At 37.9% G+C, this 23255-nt stretch overlaps 1 protein-coding gene across 2 annotated transcripts in view; it reads left to right on the plus strand.

Moving 5' to 3' along the window:
• HAO1 (hydroxyacid oxidase 1) overlaps positions 1-23255 on the plus strand; it is a 68783-nt gene that overhangs the window by 16061 nt on the left and 29467 nt on the right. For both annotated transcript variants that reach the window (XM_027840275.1, XM_027840276.1), the window contains exon 3: positions 19220-19475. In XM_027840275.1, coding sequence (XP_027696076.1) covers positions 19220-19475 — 256 coding nt within the window. The remainder of the gene's footprint in view (positions 1-19219; positions 19476-23255) is intronic.

A 23255-nucleotide genomic window follows, 5' to 3' on the forward strand; every position in this document is an offset into this window, starting at 1 on the left:
TTAATTTCAATACAGTTGGTTTCCTTTGTAATCCTATTCATTTAAAATATTATTCTTAAAAGGTCCATAGATTTAATGAGACTGCCAAAAAAGTTCATGACACAACCTCTGGTCTAAACCTACTATAATTGGTGACTAGAACCCCTGGTCTAGATCTACTATAGCTACTGGGTCCAGAGACTCTCAAAAACATGTTTATACAAATTTAACAAGCAAGCAAACTTTACAATATTCCCATGGGTTACCACCTTTCTTAGTACATGTAAGAGTGCTGAGGAAATTAGAAAAGAAAATAATGAAAATAAATGTAAATAAATACCAGGGTAAAATAATCTTCACCTTTCAGAAGAAGTGAAATAAGTCAACAAGCATTTATTAAGCACTTACCATGTTCTAGGCACTGTGGTAAGCACTAGGAATAAAAATGTAAGAAAAAAGAAAGACAGTCTCTGTCCTCAAGGAACTTGCATTCTAATGGATGAAAAACACATAAAAGAGAGTTAAAAAGCAAGGGAGTGAAAAGAAGGTACCCACACTGGGCATAGTGGAGAAAGAAGTTTGTGGAATCAGGAGTGAAGTCTATAGTGGAATAAAGAAGTAAACATCGCTGGCTAGGGCACTTTCTTTAAAATGGACATTTCAAGGAGGAATTATACAATCAGATCAGAGGGGCTGCAGGTCCAGGCTGCTGTGACGTGGTAGAGAAATAATTTCCAAGAGTCAGGAGCAGAGCTCAAAGAGGAATGGGTCCCAAATGAACTCTTAGAGCACATGGGACTGTCCCAAAAGGAGACAATCAACTGGATGCCATTTGTATCTTCAGGTGAGAAAACAAACTGTCCTGGATGAAAATTCTTCTCTAGGTCCTTCTAGCACATAGACAACCCATAAACTTCTCCCTGAAAAACCAAAGGGTATTCCAAATGGAAGTCCAAACAAAAATTTCCCTAGGGATGCAATTGTAGAAAGTGAACAAAATTTCTCCAGTGAGTTCCTGTAATAAAAAGCATTCAAGATGAAAATTCCAAATAAATTCCCACAATGCAGCACCTGTGGGGAAAGATGGCAGGGGTGGGGGATAGGGGTGGAGGGAGGGGACACCCTCACACAAATTTCTCTGCTACAATTAAGAAAAGAAATGGTAACAATCAAGAGTAGGTCATGGTAGACTCATCTTATTTCATTTTGTGATGGGGCTATAAAACTAGTATACCGGGGGAATATAGACATATTTTACCTAGATGTTAATAAGGTATTCAACCAAGGTTCTCATACTATTCTCGTGGAAAAGATGGCAAATGTAGACTAAATAATAATACAATTATGTGGATTTGGAACTAGTTGAATAGTGAGACTAAAAAAGTTATGGTTAGTGGTTTAATGTCTGCTTGGCAAGAGGACTCTCGTGAAGTCTGCCAGCAATCTGTACTTGGTCCTATGTTAATTAACATTTTTATCAATAATTTGGATAAAGACATAGATAGCATATTCTAACACACTGAATGACAGAATTAAGATCCAAAAAGATACTGGCAGGCAAGAGGATTGAAATGACTCTAAAAGGACAATAATTCAGTGGAGATAAATGTAAAATCTTATACTTGAATTCAAAAAAATCAGATTCACAGGTATAGGATTGGGAGTCAGTTAAATGTTAGTGCAGCTAAAGAAAAAGATCTAAAGATTTTGGTGGACTACAAGCTCAATGAGCAGAATTAGGAGATTTTTTATACATTAACAACAATACTATAAAAACAAACAGTTTTGAGAGTTGGAAAAACTATTACTCAATACAATGACCATTCATTATTCCAGAATATGGATGATGAAACTTAATATACATTATAGAGACATGACAGATTTAGGGTACAGAATGAGACTATCAATCTATCTATCTATCTATCTTTACAGTATAACATATAGTACATACATTATTATAAATATGTGTAATAAGTATATGTGTAATGTATAGTATATATCTATATGTGCAAATACTACATATATACATATATGAAGTATATATGTATATTTTTCTCTTTCTGTACACTTGGTCTGTCATGTCTCTGTAACATATATTAGGCTTCATTTATGTGTGTGTGTGACACACATACACACACACATATTTATTATACAGCCACTGAAGGAATTTGTTTGGTTAGATTCTGAATATTTATCAAATTTATCAAAATTTTTCTTTTATTTTCCAATGGAGTGGAGGATGACAGAGAGAGGAAAAAAAATAAATTTCTGTCCATTTGAAAAACAGAAAGGTATGGAAGGCTGATATGGATGTAAAATGTTGCATGCACTTTTCAATGAGTTCTTCTCATGAAGTGAGTAATTGGTAAGTGTATGTAATGTAAACACAAAACACCACAATAAACCTTAAAAATATATGACGTGGCAGCCAATAAAAGCTAATTCAATTTTGGGCTTTGTAGAGAGACATATCTTCCAGGAATAATGAAATGATAATCCCTCTCTACTCTAATATATTACATTTGGAGTACTGTGTTTAATTCTGGGCTGATAAGTTGGAGAGAATCCAGGGTAGGACTACTGGAATCATGAAAGACCATGAATCTATGTGATCTCAGGATTACTTGAAGGAACTGGGCATGTTTAGCCTGGAGAGAAGATTGGGGCAGGTGGTGGTGGCCCGATACATTGCCTTCAAGTTTTTGAATGTCTGTCATGTGTAAAATGAATTAGAAGCATTTTGTTTGGCCACAGGGGTGATAATCAGTAGTATGTAAAAATTTCAAAGCATCAAATTTAATCTTGATGTCAGGAAAGTCTTAACAGGACACTCCAAAACTAGAACAATTTGCCTAGAAAGATGATCAGTTTCTTTGTCTTTCCTGGGATTCTACAAGCTGGCTTTGGTTAATTAGTTGGATATTTTATAGTGGTTGATTGATTCCCTTCAGATATAGGTTAGATTAGATCACTGCTGTGGTTCCTGCCTATTTTGAAATTATGATTCTGTGAACTTGCATTTTGTACTTTTGACATATACTGAGGCCAAAGGGCAGGAAATAAAGGTCAAAGGAGCAGGAACCAGACTCTATTTTAAAATGCCTTAATTCTGAGAATCAAAATGGGTGGGGACTTTCCTTCCCTTCTTTTTAGTATAGGTTGATTTGCCGACATTATCAAAATTCATACCATAGGAGCTCAGAGATAATAACAACAAAAACAACAATAGTTAACATTTTATATGCTACTTTATGTTTTACAAAGCACTTTATGTACATTTTCTCATTTGGTGCTCACAATTACCCTTTGAGGTAAGTTAAAGTATAAGTGCTTCTTAATTCCCATTTTATAGATTAGGAAACTGAAGCTCAGAGAAATTAAATAATTTGTCCAAAGTTCCTTCCCATCTCCTCCAACAGATTTCTCCCTCTATTATCCCCACTCTATTACTTATTTTCAATTTCTCCCTACCTACTGGCTTATTCTCTGTTGCCTGCAAATATGCCCATGTTTGCCCCAACCTGAAAAACCTCTCACTTGATCCTTCCATGTCTGCTAACTATCATTTTATAGCTTTTCTGTGTGGGCTAACTTCTTTGAAAAGGCCATCAATAATAGGTTCCTTCACTTTCTTTCCTCTTAGTGTCTCTTTAACCCCTACAATCCATATTTTGATGCCATCATTCCACCAAAACTGTTCTCTCCTAATGTACCAATGATCTTAGTCGCCAAATCCAGCTGCCTTTTCTTAGTTCTCATTCTCCCCCACTTCTCTGCAACCTTTGACACTCTTCATTACTCTTTCTTTCTCCTTCCTTTCTCTCTTCTCTCTAGGCTTTCTAGGACTCCATTCTCTCCAGATTCTCTTCCTAAGTATTTGACTCTTCTTTGTCATTATCCTTTGCTGGGTGATTATCCAGATCACACCCTCTAACCAGTGTCCCATAGAGTTGTGTCCTGGGCCCTTTTCTCTTCTCCTATACTACTTCACTTGGTAATCTCATCAGCTCCCATGGATTTAATGGACTTCTATGCTGATGATTCTCAAATCTCTCTGCTGACCCCTAGTCTTGCCTCTCCAATTGTCTTTCAAATATCTCAAGCTGGATATCCAGTAGACATCTTAAACCTAATATGTCCAAAACCAAACCTCTCCTACTCCTAACTTCCCTATGGAAGGCATGTAGAGGGCATCACTAACCTCCCAGTCCCTCAGGCTCCTAACCCAGGAGTCATCCTTGACTTTTCATCATCTGTCACTTCTCCTCCCCCATATCCAACCTGTTGCCAAGGCCTGTCAATTTTATCCTTTCAACATCTCTCCACTATGTTAAACAGACCTGATAACTGAGAACACTGAATGTGTTGGGAGTGTGTTGGGAGGGTGATGCTTGGAAAACACTGAAAAGGGATCCAGAAGCATGCATAGAACAAACTTTGCATACATCCTATTTTTCTTCTGGATCAAGACTGGCATCTCTCATTGGTACCTGTTTCAGAGGTATCTCACTCCTGATTATGTCACAAGAAAATGTATCTAGCCAGATCAGTATCACATTTGGACACAGACCAGAAATATTCATTTGAGGGAACACTCAGAAATCCAGCACAAGATTAGGTAGCTTGCATTTGGTTTTTTACATTGAGCTCAAAAGAGGCCCAGCCAACCTCCTGACCAGGAGACTGTTCTGAAAAATTCATTCTTCCAAGATGTTAATGATTATTTGACTTAATGTCTTTTTTACTCCTTGCATGAGAATTTTATGGAAGTAATGCTTTAAAATCAAAAGAGTGAGTTCAGCAGTAAAAATCGCAGACTCCGAGGCAGACCAGGCGAGTGATGTTTTTGGGACAAGGAAGAAGTTCTAGGATCCCTGTATTTCACCCTGCATAGGCTGTCGTCAATATTTTAAAGTCTATTTCCATGGACCCCAGCCTCCCATTCTTTGCCTGTTTCCCTGTCATGTTTCCTGTGACCAGGAATGAATACCGTGACTTCTATGAATACTTATCTTGGGCATCTACTTCCCTTAGCCAATTTTCTTCTGTCACTTCCAGGGCAGAGGCTGGGTTTCCTGTGAGCAGACCCTGTGTCTGTTATTGTCAACAACTATGGAAGAGATTGGAGGAGTGAAGGAAAAGTACCATTTATGCCTCTCACTTTGTATATATTGTTCATTTTATAGTTTTTAACTCCTTGTGATCTGTCTTAAGAATCTTATGACTATGTTTCAGTTGGCATCATCAACCATTCAACAATTTTTTTTATCAAAACATCTACTATGTTCCTGGCACTATGCTAAGTCTGGGGATACAATGACAAAAAATAAAGCTATTTCTGGTCTCAGGGAACTTATATTCTTTGAGGGACTACTCATCATCATCATCATCATAGTTGGCATTCACAGATGATTTAAGCTTTACAAAGCACATTACAAATATTATCTCATTTTATTATGATAACACTGGGAGGCAAGTGCTATTATTATTCTCATTTTACATTTGAGGAAACTGAGGCAGAGAGGGATTAAGTGATTTTCCCAGGCTCATACAGCTAGTAAGGTCCTGAGGCTGAATTTGAACTCAGGTCTTCTTGATTCTGGGCCCAGCACTCTATCCACTGTGTTACTTAGCTGTATCTCAACTACTTATGTGTGCATATATATATTTATGTTTATGTATATGTATATATGTATGAGTATATCCAGAATAAACATACGAAGAATAAATACAAAATGAAAACAAAGTAGTTAGGGAGGGATATAACTAACAGTTGAGATTGGGAAAGATTTTGTACAAGATGGCCCCAGAACTATGTCTTAAAGGAAGTGAGGGATTCTATGAGATGAGTGTGAGGATGAAGTGCATTCCACACATGAGACATCATTGCAAAGGCATTGTAATGAAGTGCTATGTGTGAGGAGTAGAAAGGCCAGTTTGGCTGGATTGCAGAATGTGGGAAGAGGAGTTATATGTATACATATATACATATATGTGTGTGTGTGTGTGTGTATGTCTGATAAGTTGGGGTCACTTTGTGAGGCCAGAGGAGTTTATATTTATCCCGAAGCAATTAGGAAGCCACTAGAGTTTATTGAGTAGAGGAGTAACATGGTCAAATCTACATTGAAAAAAAAATCACTTTATCATCTATGTGGAAGATGGAGTGGGGAGAGCCCTCAGGTAGGGCCACTCCATTGCAATAGTTTAAGTAAAGAGTCCTGAGCCCCCAAATTAAGGTAGTATCTGTATAGGCAGTTAAGAAGAGAATGAACGTAAGAGATATCATAGAAGTAGAAACAGCAATATTTGACACCTGATTGTAAGGGTGAGGGGTAAGGGGTAAGGAAGAGTGAGGAGTCAAGTATGATACTGAAGTTTCAAACCTGGGAGCCTGAAAGGTTGGTGGTGCCCTCAACAGAAATAAGTGAGTTTGATAGAGGAGTAAATTATTGAGGAAAGAAAATGAATTCGGTTTGGGACATGTTGAATTTGAAATGCCTATTGACCCTCTAGTTTTAAATGTCCAATAGACAGTCAGTGATATAGGACCAGACCTCAAGAGAGAGACTGGAGCTGGATACATAGATATGTGAATCATCAGCCTAGATATATTGATTAAACACATAGGGCTTCATGAGATCACTGAAAATATGAGAGAAGATATGAAAGTCTAGGTCGGGGGCTTGGATTATAACCAGAGGCAGTATATGGATTATGAACCAGAAAAGGCAAAGGAAACTCAAAGGAGCAGAGAAGTAGAAAAACCCAGGAAAAGAGAATATCCAGGAAGAGCTATTGGTCAGAATTGATGAATGCTGCAGACATCAAAAAGGATGAAGATTAAGAAAAAACTGTAAGAGCTAGGTTAGATACAGACAGTGCTTGAACCTGGTTCTTCCTGACTCCAAGACTGGCCTTCTATCTCTATTTATATTACTACCTTAATTTGATATTCAAATATACTAATTTACACATTGGATTTTAAAATTTGTTTATTTTTATTGAAAGCTTGATGGAAGGAACACAAAATCATTCGTTTTAATAGCCAAAATGTCAAAGAAAAGAACAGCAATGCTAATCATTGCTAGTGTTATATGGAAAACAGCATTTCCTGTGTTATTCTACCTGAAAGTTGACAAACTGTTTGTTTTCTCAGAAGAGGGTAAATAGGGACCTCAGACTCCTGAAACATAAATTTATTTCGAATGACATGAAAGGCTTTTTGAATTTATTAGAAAGGGGACATTTATGAAAACTTGTCAGTTGAGAGAAAACTGCTTCACCAGGTTAGAGACAGAGTGGCCTAAGGTAAATTTGATTAAAACAAAAAATAGATAGGAAGGGAACTGGAAAATAAGTGAGGGAGGGAGGGAAGGTAGGTAAAGGAGAAGGATAGAAAGCTTAAAAATAAGATAGCCTCATTTGTCTTGTAGTTTTGAGCTGTGGCGTAGAAATGTCCCACATGAGGGAGCTCTGGGACTTCAAATGGAAAATGGGAATTCCACATAATGCATTCCAGCAGTCTTCAGGACATTAGCAAATTCTTATTAAACTGTCAAATTTTTAAAGAAATTCTTGCCCCTGGATGCAATTAGAGATTACCACACAGGATTGAATGGACCATAAAATGATTAAATCCAAACACTTTCTTTTTAAACCTAAAAGGCCAGGACATTCCAGAGTGAAAGCTCTAGACACAGCTATTGAGTGGGCCACCTATTAAGGCTCAGGTGGGAGGGTATGTAAAGCAATACAAAGAACCATACAGATACTGAAGTGCTGAGTTAGGGTGAAGGTGAGACCCTTTAGCTGTCGAATTTTCTGGATTTTCCACGATTAAATGCTCAACCTTAACATCAAGTGAAAGACTGCTAAAAACGAAGGGGGGAAAAAGTCATTTCCTTTACTTCAGACCAGAAAAACATATTTTCAAACGCTTCACGTATATATCTTTATTTATTTTTTGCACTATGTGACCTAGTAGATATACATTTCATTATTCCTACTGTGTAAATTTCCAGGGAGAACACCCCAGTGAGCTTCAAGTTTGCCTAGACTGGATTAAGTCAATGTTTTGCCTCTGAGATACTTTTGACTATTATTCTCTTTTCTTCAGAAAAACAAAAAAAAGGTTTGTCTTTTTGGATTAAAAACAAGCCAGGGAAAGATGAAAAAAAGGGTTTTGCTCAGAATTGCTGTCTATAGCTACTAACTATTTTAGATGATAATGACGAGGTATAATTAATTGCAGGCAGAAGAGGGAATCAGTTTTTCACATCTTACTTTTGTGTTTAAATATTTATTCCTGTTCATGTTCAGAGAAGATGAGAGCTTATTAAATGATTGTCAAAGTCAAATATCCTCTGAAAACTAGTACAAGATATGATCTTCCTTGCTGCCTATCTCTCAGCATTCTCCTGGGGAATGGGTGACAAATTGAGGTTGAACCACTTGATAAGTAGATATACTTAAATATCAAAAGAATTGTGAATAGCTAACTTTAAAGAACAAGTTTTCTAGTATTTACCTTCCAGTCTTTAGCCCTTGTTAAAGCTTTCTCTAAGTCATCAAACTGCTTTACTCCTGAATGATCATTGTGCTTAATTACATAGCGTGATGCTGAAAATTCTGAAGTTCCCATCAGAATCCAGACATTAAAGGTTTTAGACTATGGGAGGTTGGTTGTGGTTATCATGTATAAACCCGATACTATCTAAAAGCTGTAATTAAAAGGCATTTCACTGTGGTATGATTCCCATGTGATCATACAAGTTACGTAAGTTCCTTACAACTTTACAATTATAAATTGTAAAGTTAATTCTGTAGGATATCAACCCGGGAGGACCACTTAGTACTCTTTTGACCCAATCTCATGCTGCATTACAACACTGTTCTGGTTACCACAGGAAGAGGAGAAAGAATATGTTGATAATTATGAAAAGAATGTGTTGATTTATATAATCTTGGCCTAAATATTTTTTTGTTGATTTATTAAGCTAGTATTTAAGCCAACACTCTCTCCCCACCCTCAATCCAACATACACAATCCAAGAAAAAGGGTTCTGGGCATGATTTAGGGGCCTTAAACACATGAAGAAAGAATAAGGGCCAAAGAAAGATGTCTGTTGTTGATTTGTGTCAGGGCATGTCTCATTGCAGCTCTTCCAATAATGAGTCCTCTGCAGTTAATGATGTGCCATATAAAGGTAAAGAAGGGAGGAGCAAGTTATATTTGGGGGTGCTCTTCTATGTGGATATTTCCCAAGTGGAAGAAACCAGGCCTAGAGCCTTACTGGCAGCTTCAGACTGTACTGTTATACCCTTAGACAATGGACCATCAGAAAGCTACTGGAAAGATTATGTCGGGCTTCCTGGACATTCTTGGCAGTGTTTAAATTGATTAAGTTCCCCAAATTTCAAACTGGGATTTGTCTGACCATTTGTGAGTACTTCAAGCATGATTGTAGCTGGAAGTTTTGTTCTTCCCATTAGGTCACTGACTCCAGAACTTTATTTCTGGGCAATCTCAAGCACAATTTTATTCATTTAGTACACAATGTTAATTGTGTTTTTAGCTACTCCTCATAATCACAGTTCCTGCAGGGAAAAAGAGGCTGACACACTCAATGGACTTTAAGGTGCACATTTATACAAACACGCCAGAATGACAGACCCTTAGTTTAGATCAACACAACCATTTTGTACTTTGTCATTACATATTTTTCCCATTACATAATGACTTCCTGCACAGATGACAAAATGCATTTTCTCAACAAAATTATTTTCGGCACAGCTGTTTTGGTGAGTAAGTCATTGCAGGAGTTTTTTGATCAAATGCATTTCATCAAGAAAATAACTTTAGGCACTTCAAACATGTTTGTTTTTCTCCCCCTTTGGAAAACACAACTTTGGAAATGAGGCTCCCTTTTCCCATAAATGTTGGCTCCTTCCAGAGAAACCATGTGAACTCAAAATACAGTATTGCCTCATTTACCTGGCATCACCATGAGGTGTTGTTTCACAGAAGTGAATTTTCCACATCATAGAAGCTCATGCTTCTAAGCACTGAGACTCAAAAAATTGTAATTTATTTTTGAAGGGAACCTTTTTTAAATACAAGGTGTCCCAAAAGTATTAGTGCAGTATTAAGCTACTAAAGCTTAAAACTATATTAAGTCTTTTGAGACATCCTGTATATTACATACCACCTTGCCTGTTTAAAGTATGCCTCAGTATTTAAATAGCTCTATGATCTTGTCAGTGTGAGCACTCACTCCAAAGGAATAAATTATAGCTTATCCATTTCTCAAAAGTCCTACATAAAGGATCCATCTAATACCCTGGAACCTCTCCTCAAGGTCTTTTGACTTTCTGTGGGTACCAGTGCAGCATCTCTGCAACCCATGTTTTGGCTACCCTTATAAGCACCTTGAGAGAGGGGAGCATTTCATTCTTTGTATTTATATCCCAAATACAAAACACATTGTCTGGCACCTAAGCGGATGCTTAGTAAATATTTGGTGATTAATTGATTGTTGAATGACTAGTCACCCTCCTTTTCCTATCACACATAACTTGGCCTCCCTTTGTAAACCTGGGGTCATACAGAAGTGTGGAGGACTGTTTGTTCTCTACACCAAATAGCCCCTGGCATTTTTACAGTAGACTTTCTGTTGCTTCCTCCTTCATAGTTAATCCTTCATACATTAGCTTTGATCAACTCCCCTCTCCTCTCTCCCAACTTAGAGCTTCTATTCAATTATCTAGTAAAGTACAGGAAAAGCTAAAGGGGAAACCCAAGGCCTTGGCACAGATCCTCCCTTTCTATTTTCCATGCCCCTCAAATAAATGCTTCTCTACTCATCAGGCCTAATCAGTACCACTCAGCTTCTTGGAGAAGAAAATTCCTTCTTTTGCTGGCGTGCCTTGGGTTTCAGGCTGTATGTACTTACTGACACAAATACCTCTTCTCCTTCTCCCCTCCTTTTTTTCCTTAAAATTCTTGACCTCCCAACTTTCTGGTAGCTAGATCCAGATCATTATTACCATGTCATATAGCTCTATTAGTATAAAGCAGTTTTCTAATTACTTGCCACAGGGAGCTCCCCTAAGTTAAAGTTTCTTTTCTTACCCTATGGTTCTAGACTGGGTTCTAGGCTCCTTTCCTTTGGGTGACTGTGATCTTCCTGTGGATCATAAGGAGTTCACTTGGTTTGGTTCATCCATTCTTCTACCCGAAACAAAGTCCCTTCCTAGATTAAATCATTCTTCCTGTTCTAAATTTGTGCCCTTTGGTGTCCCTTTCACTAGATTCCTGTTTCTGAACCACATTATGCCCAGATCATTGGCAGGACTGCAATAATGAACATACCCTAGTCCAAATCAAAAATAGACATCTTTCTTTGACCCTCATTCTTATTCCATGTGTTTTAGCCTCCTAAGTTATTCTCAGATCCCCTTTTCTTTGGTGTATATGAATGAAGTCGGGGGGAGATGTTAATTTAGACACTAGCTTAATAGATGAACAAAAAACCCTTAGGCCAAGTATACAGAATATCAACATATTCTCTTTTCCCCTTCTGTAATAATCAGAACAGTATTGTATCACCACGTGAAGTTGAGTTAACTGAGCACTAGCCTGGAAGTCATTTGTGACCCACCCACACAAAGGCATAATTCAGATCCCAGGAAGGAAGCAGTGTTAACCACAGCCAAATTCAATTTAATATGCCTCCAATACTAGGTGCAGTACGCTGTGCTAAAAACTGAGTATACAAAGAGGAGGCTGAAACCTAGTTCCTGCCTTCAAGAAGTATAAAATCTAGTAGGGGGATGAGGCACATACACAAATAACTGAATGAAGTTGTATTTTTTTTAATAATAGAACCACTAGTTTTATTAATGTCTTTTACTTTCATATAACTTCATTTTCCTCCTGTGTCCTTGTCCTCCCCCTTCCAGAGTATAAAATAAATTGAATATGATATGTGCATAGGAGAGGCCAAAGAGTAAAGAATGAGAAATTTGAGGGCAGAGGGTTCACTTCTACTTGGGGAAATTTGGGAAAGCTTCCTATGGTAACCTAATTTGATCCTTGAAAGAAGGAAAGGATTTTAGCAGGAGATATGGGAGAGTCTATTCCACTTATAGGGGATGATATTCACACACATATATTATATAAAGAGTTTTTATATAATTCTACCACAGATCATGTATATGTTTATCTGTATATGTATATGCATGCAAAAATACAGTCCTGGCTCTTAAGGAACTTACATTCTAATGGGGGAGACGATGAGCAAACAATAGGCATGTGTGTATTTAGTAGGCAATGGTGGGTGGGGGCAAAGTGGAATGATTAGACCAGTGCATTAAGAAGATTAAGCTGGTTGTTGTGTGAAGGCGAAATTAGAGATGTGTAATGAAAGGCAGCTAGGTTGCACAGTGAAGAGTTCAGATCCTTCCTCAGATACAGCTGTGTGACTCTAGGCAGGTTATTCGTCCCCTTTCAGCCTCAGTTCCCTCATTTGTAAAATGAGGATAATAATAGTATTTACCTCATGCGGTTGTTGTGAGGATCAAAAGAGATGACATGTGTAAAATGCTATAAAATTATCACGAATAATTTCAGTGGTTAAATATGTATATGTTCCCAAACCCCAAATTAACACCCATTTGTGCTAACAAATGAGGAAAGAAATGACAAATGGTCCGGCATCTTTGCCAAGAAAACCCCAAACGGGCTCAACAAGAGTCAGACGTGACTAAAAAATGACTGAACAACAACATACTAAAAACAATAGCAAATCCCATTAAAAGTGATTCAATTACTTCCATAGTGATGAAAACACCTCAAGAATGAGAGGTAGAGGACTTCTTCCCCTTCTGCAGACTGTTTTCTGCCTCCATCTTTTTTTTGGGGGGGGGGGAGTTATCTTTTCTGGATTCCTATCATCTGCTGGCATCTCCAAACTTGCCAAAGACCGTGAATATCCACAAGCCCCCAGGAAGGTGACACTGATATGGCCTTAGCATAGCACTAAGAAGGGCTATTTCAAGCACTTTTGCCCCTGAGGGTACCAGGACAAACCTTTCCTGGCTCATGCTGCCTTCTGCAAGCAGGTCAGGGGTTGTGGGAACCACTCCCCTGCTGATAAGATTATCCTTCAGAACTCTTACCTACCCTTATTCCTAGAATGGTTTGACCCCATGTAACTCCACTTTCAAATCCCACCTTCTGCAAGAAGCCTTTCTTGGCACAACTTCCCCCCAACCCCCAACCCCAGCACGTGCCTTCTTGAGATTACACTCACTTGAGATTTATACTGTATGTATCTCATACATTCATAGTTGTTTGTCTGTTATCTCTCCCATTAGAATGTAAGCTCGTTGAAGGCAGAGACTTCGCCTTTCTATGGACCATTAGGGCTTAATACAGTGTCTGGCACATACTAAATGTATAATGATTGCTTTTTTTTTTTTTTTTTACTAGGCAATGGGGTTGAGTGACTTGCCCAGGGTCACACATCTAGTAAGTGTCAAGTGTCTGGTCTGAGACCAAATTTGAACTCAGGTCCTCCTGAGTCCAGGGCTGGTGCTCTATCCGCTGTGACACCTAGCTGCCCCTAATAATTGCTTGTTGACTGACTTCTAACCAGAATGGATTTTTCTTGGGGATGTGCCTGTATTTACTTAGAGTATATACACACACCTCTCCCTGACCCCCCCAACCCCCGGAATGTAAGCTCCTTAAAAGCAGGAACTGATTAAATTTTTTTGTTCGTTTGTTTCTGGATCCCCCAGCACGTTGTACTTAGTGGGGGCCAGATAAATGGTAGTACAATTGAGTACAAAAAAAAAATGAAGATAGATCAGGATTTGTAAGCTCAATGGTGAGGCCCTTAAAAATTTAACTCCCATTCGGTGTCTTCCTACTTTCCTTAATCCAATATCTCTGGATTGAAAATAAACATTTTTATCAAGGCTTGATATAAAGACAACCCTTGCCAGGAACACAATTATGTGTCTAAGCCATTTGTGAATATTTGCCAGCTCAGCCTATTTTGGAAAGAAATGTGTGTGCATTTGGTTTTTTAAGTCACAATGCACTGAAACTTATTAGTTTGATTTTTCACTGTAGACATAGGCATTAATGCCCAACATCATCTAAATGTAAAACTCGGTGTTGTCTTAGGATTTTCATAATTAACCAAAGCACCTTTATAGTATTTGTGGTGGGAGATAGAGCTTACACTCACCTTCTAAGCTAACTGTGTTATATCAAGTTTTTTACAATCTATATTTATTGTGTTTTTGAAGGCATATGATTTGATTGGCATTATGTATAAATCCACATTAGGAAGGGAGTGTCTTAGAAGAAACTACTACTGCCTATTTTTGCTCCCTAAAAAATCATGCTAGGATAAACTGCTTGCATCTTTGCAGATAGCCCACATTCTCATCCCTCTGTTAATGTATCATGTGACAGGAATCAGGAGGTGGTGGTGACAATGGCCATGCCATGGGAGCACAAACTTGATCTGGCACTATGGATATGGAAAACCTTTGAGTATACCTTTGAGTATATATCATCCTGCTGATGGATCCCATGTCTCTGGTCAAAGAACCTGGTTAGTAAAGTTTGTATAGGATCATTCTTAGAAGGTTAGACAAAAGGTGATGCATTTTTTTCAGCCATAGCATCTCAGGAATACTAGGGTCGTGATCTGTACAATGAATTAAATCACATGTCCTTCTGGTCCTGAAGTAAATAGTGATGTTGATCTCATTTTATTATTTTCATACTTACAGTTAAATGATATTTTTCTTTACATGTATATACTTAATTTTTTTACTTTTAAAATTTTATTCACATCTTTTGCTTTCACATTAATTCCATCTCTAAATAAATAATTCACGTAACTCCTTACCCAGTGAGTCATCCTTTGTTACAAAAAATAAAAGGAAGGAAAAAGAAAAAAAAAAGTTTAAGACTAATCAAACCATCAGTTGAGTCTGACAGTATATACAACATAGTCTCCAACCTCTGCAAGGAAAGTAGTTGCATTTTCTCAACTCTTCTTCCATGACAATTTCCTTCTCTCTCTCTCTCTCTGTCTCTGTCTCTCTCTGTCTCTGTCTCTCTGTCTCTGTCTCTCTCTCTTTGTCTCTCCTTTTCTCTCCCCCCCTCCCTCCTCACCTTTCCATTTATACTGTTGTAGTTATGTACATATAGTTTTGATAATTTTTTAAAAAGTCAAATGGGAAGCTAAAGACATACAGTACATACTATTAACAGAATGGCTTAACAGAACTTTTGTAAAAGAGTTTTTTGCCCAAGCTCTTCCACTTCCTAATCTTTTCTTGCTCTGAAACTGAGTAGAATTACACAGACTGGTGAATGGCTGATCCATAGAACAGCTTTTGCCAAAGGAAGGGGAAGGACATTCTCTTACTTGTATTTACTTACACTCACATAAATCCCAAGTTTTATGATAGTTTGTTTCTCTCTCTTTTGAAAGGGAATTGAGATCTCATCTAATGTTATAAAGAGTAATAATAATTCCTTTACATACAGGATATGTATGCACTTTACATACTATATTATATAGTATGTACCTTTACATACCATACAAGATTTCTAAAAATTATTTTCTATCTTTTGCACTATTGCCAGGTTCATTTTTATAAAACTTTGGGAAATTGTTTTCAATAGCTGTCCATTATCGATAGGTAGATAGATAAAACATTTTTTAAAAATATATATTTGCTAGGTGCCAGACACTGGCTTAAGCTCTGGAGATACAAATAAAAGCAAAGGAAAGCTGCAAATTGAGGAGGATATGTGTCCAAACAATCCATCATGGTTTGGAAACAGCCAGGAGGTAACATGGTGTCCTAGTTCTGGGCAAGATAAGGCTACCACTCACTGCGTAAGTGGGCAACCATTTTCTTTCCATTGGAAGGCAGTTTCCAAAGCATTTGAAATAAAAGCCATGCCCCAGAAGGGGAAAGCAGGAAGGGTGGAGTTCATGAAATGCAGAAGGGTGTGTGTGTGTGTGTGTGTGTGTGTATGTGTGTGAGAGAGAGAGAGACATTGAGGTGAGGGGCAGAGAGTGGTGGTGGTGGAAAATGCCTGCTTAGCATACCTTGCTCGAAAGTGCCACCTGATGGTCAAATATGGAAAATGATTTATACTACATCCTGTTAATATTAACTGTTAGATTTAAGGAGCAAAAGGAATCAGAAAATTTCTAAAATGATATTAGTAACTATTGAAAGGAGACCATGCTTATATTATGAGAAGGAATTCAAATGTAGTTTAACAATGTGGTCCTTCTGAGTTGCTAAATGCTGGATATCAGTATAATGAAGAAAAAGTATATGTGTCAATGTTCCTCTCAGAACCAGGGAATGAATATTCCAAGGGGTGGGCAGCATGCCAGTGATAAGAAAAGTAACATTGGTTTTTCCCAGTCTTAATTTCTGAATATGTAAAATGGAAAGACTGGAACATATGATCTACAAATTTTTTTTTGTTTTAAAAATTCTGATTTGTATATTTTAAAGAGCCCAATGTTTGGTTTATAAGTTAAAATTAGGGCATTTAAGAGGAAAAGGAGAAAGAACATGTTTTGGAACAGAAAAAGTCATTTTTATAACTATTTAAGCTTTAGTTTATAATAAACATAACTCTAATAGTGCTAAGAATTCACATTTAAGGTTTCCAAAAGTGTTTTCTTTACAGTAATCCTAGGAGATAAGAGTTGCAGGTGTTATTATTTCTACTCCATAGATGAGGAAGCTGACATATAGAGCAATTAAGTGATTTGAAAATGGGAATGGAAGGAGATACCTTTAAAGCTATAGCTGGAAGAGAATTTTTGACCAAACCAGGTATAGAAGAGATCATAAAAACCAACATAGACAGTTTTGATTATATATCATTTAAAAGCTTTTGGTGAATGAAATAGCTGGATGAGAAGTGGTAGTGTATGTGTGTTTGTGTGTGTGTGTGTGAAATTTTTGCAACAAACATATAACAGTCTAATTTCCAGGCTATATAGGGAACTGTTACAGATATAAAAATCAAGATCCCCCAAAGATAAGTTACTCAAATGATATGGACAGTTTTGAAAAGGAGAAATGAAAACTATCATCAACCATATGGAAAAGTTCTCCAAAACTCTAACAATAAGGGGAAAAGTTCTCCAAATCTCTAACAATAAGGGGAGTGAACATTAAATTATCTCTAAGATTTTCTTTTATGTCTGTCAAATTGGTAAGGATGGTAATACTGAAATAATGTTGGAGGGGCTTTGAGAAAGCAGACATTAAGACACTGTTGGAGGAACCATGAATTGGTCCAGGTGTTCTAGAAAATAATTTGAAATTATGTGAAAAAGCTTAAATTGTTTATACCCGTTGATCCAACAATCCTACTACTGAATATATACTCTAAAGAAGCAAAAATTTTAAAATATCTCGTATTTGTCAAAATATTAATAGCAGCCCTGTGGTGGTAGCAACAAACCACAAATGAAGTGGGCGCTATTGATTAGGGGAAATGGCTAAATCAACCATGGCATATTAACATAACTTAATGTTATTGTACCATTAGAAACAATTAATAAAAGGAATTCAGAGAGCGTGGAAAGGCTTAAATGGACTGGCACAGAGTAGGGTAAGTGGAAATGGGAGAACAATATATACAAGTATACAACAAAGTAAATAAAAATAATACAAAAAGGCAACTGAACTTAAATTAGTTGAAATGAACAATATTCATTCTAGAGGATAGATCATTAAACACTCTTTCCTTCTCTTGATGATGAAGCTAGGGTCATTATGGGAGAGGAGAATGGCAAGGAATAACAGAAATAGTTCTTGTATTGCATGGTCTTGCCTAGCTCTTTTTCTTTAGTAAGAAGGAAGGTTCAGTAGCAGAGAAAGGAGGGAAGCATTCCTCATACTAATGAGGAATTATACTGTCAGATATGGTCAGTGGTCCATGTGTTAATATTTGGATTAACTGTACTTTTCCTTAAAAGGAAGAGTTTTATTGGAGGAGGTTATTGGGAAATGCCAGCAGTGTTTAAGAAATCATTGACATTAAGACCAAAAAGGAGTTATCTGATTTGCTGAGGGACATAGCTAAGAAGTATCAAAGTGGATTCAAACTCAGGCCTTGTGATGCTAAGGTCAACATAGCAGGCTAACACATTTTTCATTGCATAGCATAGCTTTTCTTGCTTAGCATATCTATAGGGCATTTCAAAGTGCTTTTAAGTCAACTGAGTTCAACAATATTATTAAAATCATAGTATGTGCAGAGAAATGGTCTGTTAGGAGGGATACATGGCTTAGGTAAGAAACTTTACTGTCTAATAGTAAGTATAAAATAATATGGAACACGATAAAAGCATTGTTCTTGTTTAGTCATGTCTGACACTTAGTGACCCCATTGGGGTTTTCTTGGCAGAAATACTGGAGTGGTTTGCCATTTCCTTCTCCAGCTCATTTTACAGATGCGGAAACTGAGGCAAGTGACTTGCCCAGGTTCATACAGCTAATAAGTGTCTGAGGCTGGATTTGAACTCAGGTCCTTTTGACTCCAGGGCTGGCTCCAGATAAGGGCATTAGAGAGGTACAGAGTCATGCATTCTTTCATTTGATTCCTTTCATAAATTTGGAGAAGCAGTGATCAATAGATATGCAAAATTATGCTCCATGAAGTTGTTACTTTCCCCAAATCACAGCTCCCTATGCCCCTGAGCATTATCTAAAGGTGTGCTTTGTGATTGGCATATACCAGCAAAGCACTGAGAAGCTGCATAGTATAGACTTGTAATCAAAAAACAAGATTCATATCTTGACCCTTAAGTGACTTTGGTGTCATTTAACTTCCCTGGTCTTCAGTTTCCTCATCCACAAAATAAATGGCTTCGATTCAATGACCTCTACTGTCCTTTTCTACTTCTAGCTCTTCTGACTTGTGCTGTATTCAACCTCACCTTAATGTTTATTTACCTTTCATTTGATGAAATGTTGAAAGCTTATGAATCAATGTTTTTAATGTTCTCTGCCATTATCAGCAAAATGGATCCTTTCTCACTCTCCAATTAGAGTACTTAGTCTATATCTGAATGACATTTTTTTTTTACCTTTTGACCTGGACCATCATCAAGACGTGAGTCCTAAGATCATGGCCACTTTGACCTTTCATCTTCTTCCTCAGCATGCCATTCTGTGGGAACAGGTATGATGCTAAGCACCTGGGCGACCTCCTCCATTGAAGAAGTAGCCCAGGCTGCCCCTGAGGGCACTCGCTGGCTGCAGCTGTACATCTACAAAGACCGGGAGGTCACCAAACAGCTTGTGGAGAGGGCTGAGAGGAACAGCTACAAGGGCATTTTTCTGACTGTAGACACTCCTTACCTGGGCAACCGCTTTGATGATGTGCGCAACAGGTTCCAATTACCACCACATCTCAGGTACCTTTCTCCCTTCATTATATTCAAGTCTCAGCGTTTAATTATTCTGTAGTCAAAGGGCATTGGCTTTGTTTCCAGTTCTCTGCTACAACAAAAATGAAACACTACTATGAATATTATGGTTTATATGGAACATTCCCCCCCCCCCTTTTCTACTTCCTTGGGGTGTATGTCTACCAGTGCTATGTCTGGTTCAAAAGGTATGAAGACAGTCACTTTCTAAGCATAATTCCAAATTCCTTTCAAAAGAAGGGCAGGGTTACATAGTCATTATGTGTCAGAGATTGGACTGGAACTAATAAAACCTCCTAATAAAACTTTTTGTCCACTACACCATAAAAGCCTTTCATATTGTAGGGGTGTGCTGGAGCTAGCACCTACTGGTTTATAAAAGCCCATTGTTAAGATTTCTATATGAGCATTTACATCTTGGAAATTCGTTAAGGCTACAAGTTGGATCTTGATTTATTTTTGTGTTGGTTGTTTAGACTTTATAAGATAATGAAGAAAATGTTAATAATTCAGATTAACTCTAAAAGTGTATTGGGCAGTTTTTGGAGAGCCAGTTGTTAAATATTTAGTAGTACATCCTTGTTGTAGGTATAGACAAAATGTATTCCTAGTAATTTCAAAGATTTGGCACTAGGAGCTGGAAAGATTAGAAAACATTTTGCATAGAAAGTGGCATTTGAGCTGAACCAGGAAGGAAAGTCATAATTTTGAGAGAAGCAGGTGAGAAGAGAGTGCATTTAAAGCATGACAGATATCTATTACACATGCATGGAAGCAACAATTGGAATGCTATGGATGAGAAACAGTAAGAATTAGTTTGGCTGCATCTCATTTCACACGGAGGAGAATATTGGTCAATAAAAATGAAAAGGCGGGTTCAGGTAGGTTGTGAAGAGCTTTAAATGTCAAACAAAAGAGTTTATATTTGATCCTGGAGGCAATAAGGAGCTGTTAGAGTTCATTGAGAAAGATTGTGACATTGTCAGGTTTGTACTTTAGAAAAACTAATTTGGTAGCTCAGTGGAGGTTGGATTGGAAAGGGGAGAGACTGAAGGCAGGGAAACCAATGAGTACTTACCATCATTGTATGTCAGGACAAGGAATGAGTAAGGATATTCTCATGGCCTTGAGTATATAAGATGGTGGGAAAATTATTATTACATTTCCTTTTGCTACTCAAGTTTATGTTAAATTTAAAATCATGTTATATAGTAACATGTATAGCATTTTGCAAACCCATAAAGCACTAAGTAAAAATGTATAATTTTACATGTTGGGGTTTTTTTTTGTCTCATAAATTTCCATCTTCACCCACTACCTCAGGCAATAGATTTAATCAATAACACTAGAACATAAATGTGTGTCTCTTGGTAGTAATAACACCTTATATTTGTTTATTGCTTTACAGCTTACAAGTTTCTTGTTGCTATGTATAGCACATATGTTAGCATAAACATAAGTGTATGTGCATAGATGTATATTTTAGAAGGATGTGTAGTTAGAGGATCTGTGATTCAACAGGGAACTTCATATGTGGGAACTCCCTCCTCCCTTCTATGACCTTCTGTAAGGGTTAATGCCTAGAGAGCTGCCCAAGATAACTAGAGGTTAAGGCATCACTAGTTAAGGCATCACTTTGCCCATCTAGTTAAGTATAAGAGATAGGATAAGAATCTAGATCTTTTCAAATATGGACCTAGAATTCTATCCACTACACAAACATAGTATGCTATCTAATATAACATATTCCTTCTACATATACATGTAAGTACATATGTATGTATGTGTATATATACATATATCTATGTATATGTACAAGGGAGAACTAGGTGGCACAATGGATAGAGTGCTAGACCTGGAGTCAGGAAGATCTGAGTTCAAATCTGGCCTCAGACACTTGCTGTGTGACCCTGGGCAAGTCACTTAATCCTGTTTGCCTCAGTTTCCTCATCTGTAAAATGAACTGGAGAAGGAAATGGAAAACCACTCCAGTATCTTTGCCAAGAGAACACTAAATGGGGGTCATGAAGAGTTGGACACGATCAGAACGACTGAGCAATGTATATGTATACACAGTATGTATACATATATGTATACACATTCACATAAACACATACATATGTACTGTCAGAGAGGCAGTACAATATAGAGGATAAAGGTATAGCCTTGGAGGCAGGAAGACCTGGGTTCAAGTCCTGCCTCTGGCATGAATTGGGTCTGGGACTCAAGTCTCTTAATTGTTAAATACCTGAGCAAACTATCTATGATGGGAAATCGTAGAAGAGTGGCAAATATGCATTCTTAAAGGGCCTTTTCAAGGGGCATCTGGGTGGCACAGTGGATAGAGCACCGGCCCTGAAGGCAGGAGGACCTGAGTTCAAATCTGGCCTCAGACCAAACACTTGACACTTACCAGCTGTGTGACCCTGGGCAAGTCACTTAACCCCAATTGCCTAAAAAAAAAAATGAAATAAAGGGCCTTTTCTCACCAGGAGATCCCCATACCAATGAAAGCACAGATCTATACCATATGTGTGTATACACACTGCCATATATATATACATATGTGTATATACATATGTGTGTATATATATACACATTTATATCTATCTATCTTATACATGAATAGGGGTTGGATGTCTGATTTCATTGGTATATGAAGAAAATTGATAAGAGAACTTCTACCAATGTAAGTCAGCACCTTCTCTGCAGCTTCAAGATTGTTAGACTGCAGATATGGGGAACCTGCGGCCTCGAGGCCACCTCTAGGTCCTCAAGTGCAGCCCTTTGACTGAATCCAACGTTTGGATTCAGTCAAAGGGCTGCACTTGAGGACCTAGAGGGCCATGTGTGGCCTCGAGGCCGCAGGTTCCCCACCCCTGGCCTAGAGTATTGAGAAGTCAAGTGACTTGTCCAGGGTCATTATAGGCAGTATGTGATAGAAGCAGCTGAGTTTAGTAGAGTTAATAGAGCACTGGGCCTGGAGTCAGGAAAACCTGAGTTCACATCCAGCCTCAGTCAGTTACCAGCTGTGTGACCCTGGGTAAGTCACTTAACCTCTGTTTGCCAGTTTCCTCATGTATAAAATGGGGATAATAATAGCCCCTACCGCCCAGGGTTTTTGTGAAGATCAAATGAGATAATAACTGAAAAGTGCTTAGCACAATATATAGCACATAGTAAGTACTCTATAAATGTTAGCTATCATCATCATCATCATCATCATCATCATCATCATCATCAATTTGAACCTGAGTTTTCTTGGCTCTGAGACTAGTGCACTATCTATGCCATGCTGCCTCTAATGTATACATGTATGTACAATATTATCCGCACATATATTCACATAGAAATGCATAATACATGTATGTATACATAGAGAAACACACACATAAATATACAGAGAGAGAGAGGGAGGGAAGGAGGGAGAGAGAGAGACAAAAGACAGAGATAGAGACAGAGAGGAAGAGAGAGAGAGAAACAGAGAGAGGGAAAGAGGGAGGGAAGGAAGGGGAGAGAGGGGAGGGAGGGAGAGACAGAGAGAGAGAGGGAGGCAGGTAAAGGGAGGGGAGGGAAAGAAACAGAGAGGGAAAGAGGGAGGGAAGGAAGGGGCAAGAGGCAGACAGAGACAGAGAAGAGAGACAAACAGAGAGACAGACAGAGACAGATAGAGAGAGAAAGAGACAGAAGGACAGAGAGAGACAGAGAGAGAAAGAGAGAGACAGAGAGATATATATAGAGAGAGAGATGGAGAGACAGAGAGAGAGA

This window comes from Vombatus ursinus, unplaced genomic scaffold (assembly GCF_900497805.2).
Source record: "Vombatus ursinus unplaced genomic scaffold, bare-nosed wombat genome assembly UNPS02014841.1, whole genome shotgun sequence".
Classification (NCBI taxonomy): domain Eukaryota; kingdom Metazoa; phylum Chordata; class Mammalia; order Diprotodontia; family Vombatidae; genus Vombatus; species Vombatus ursinus.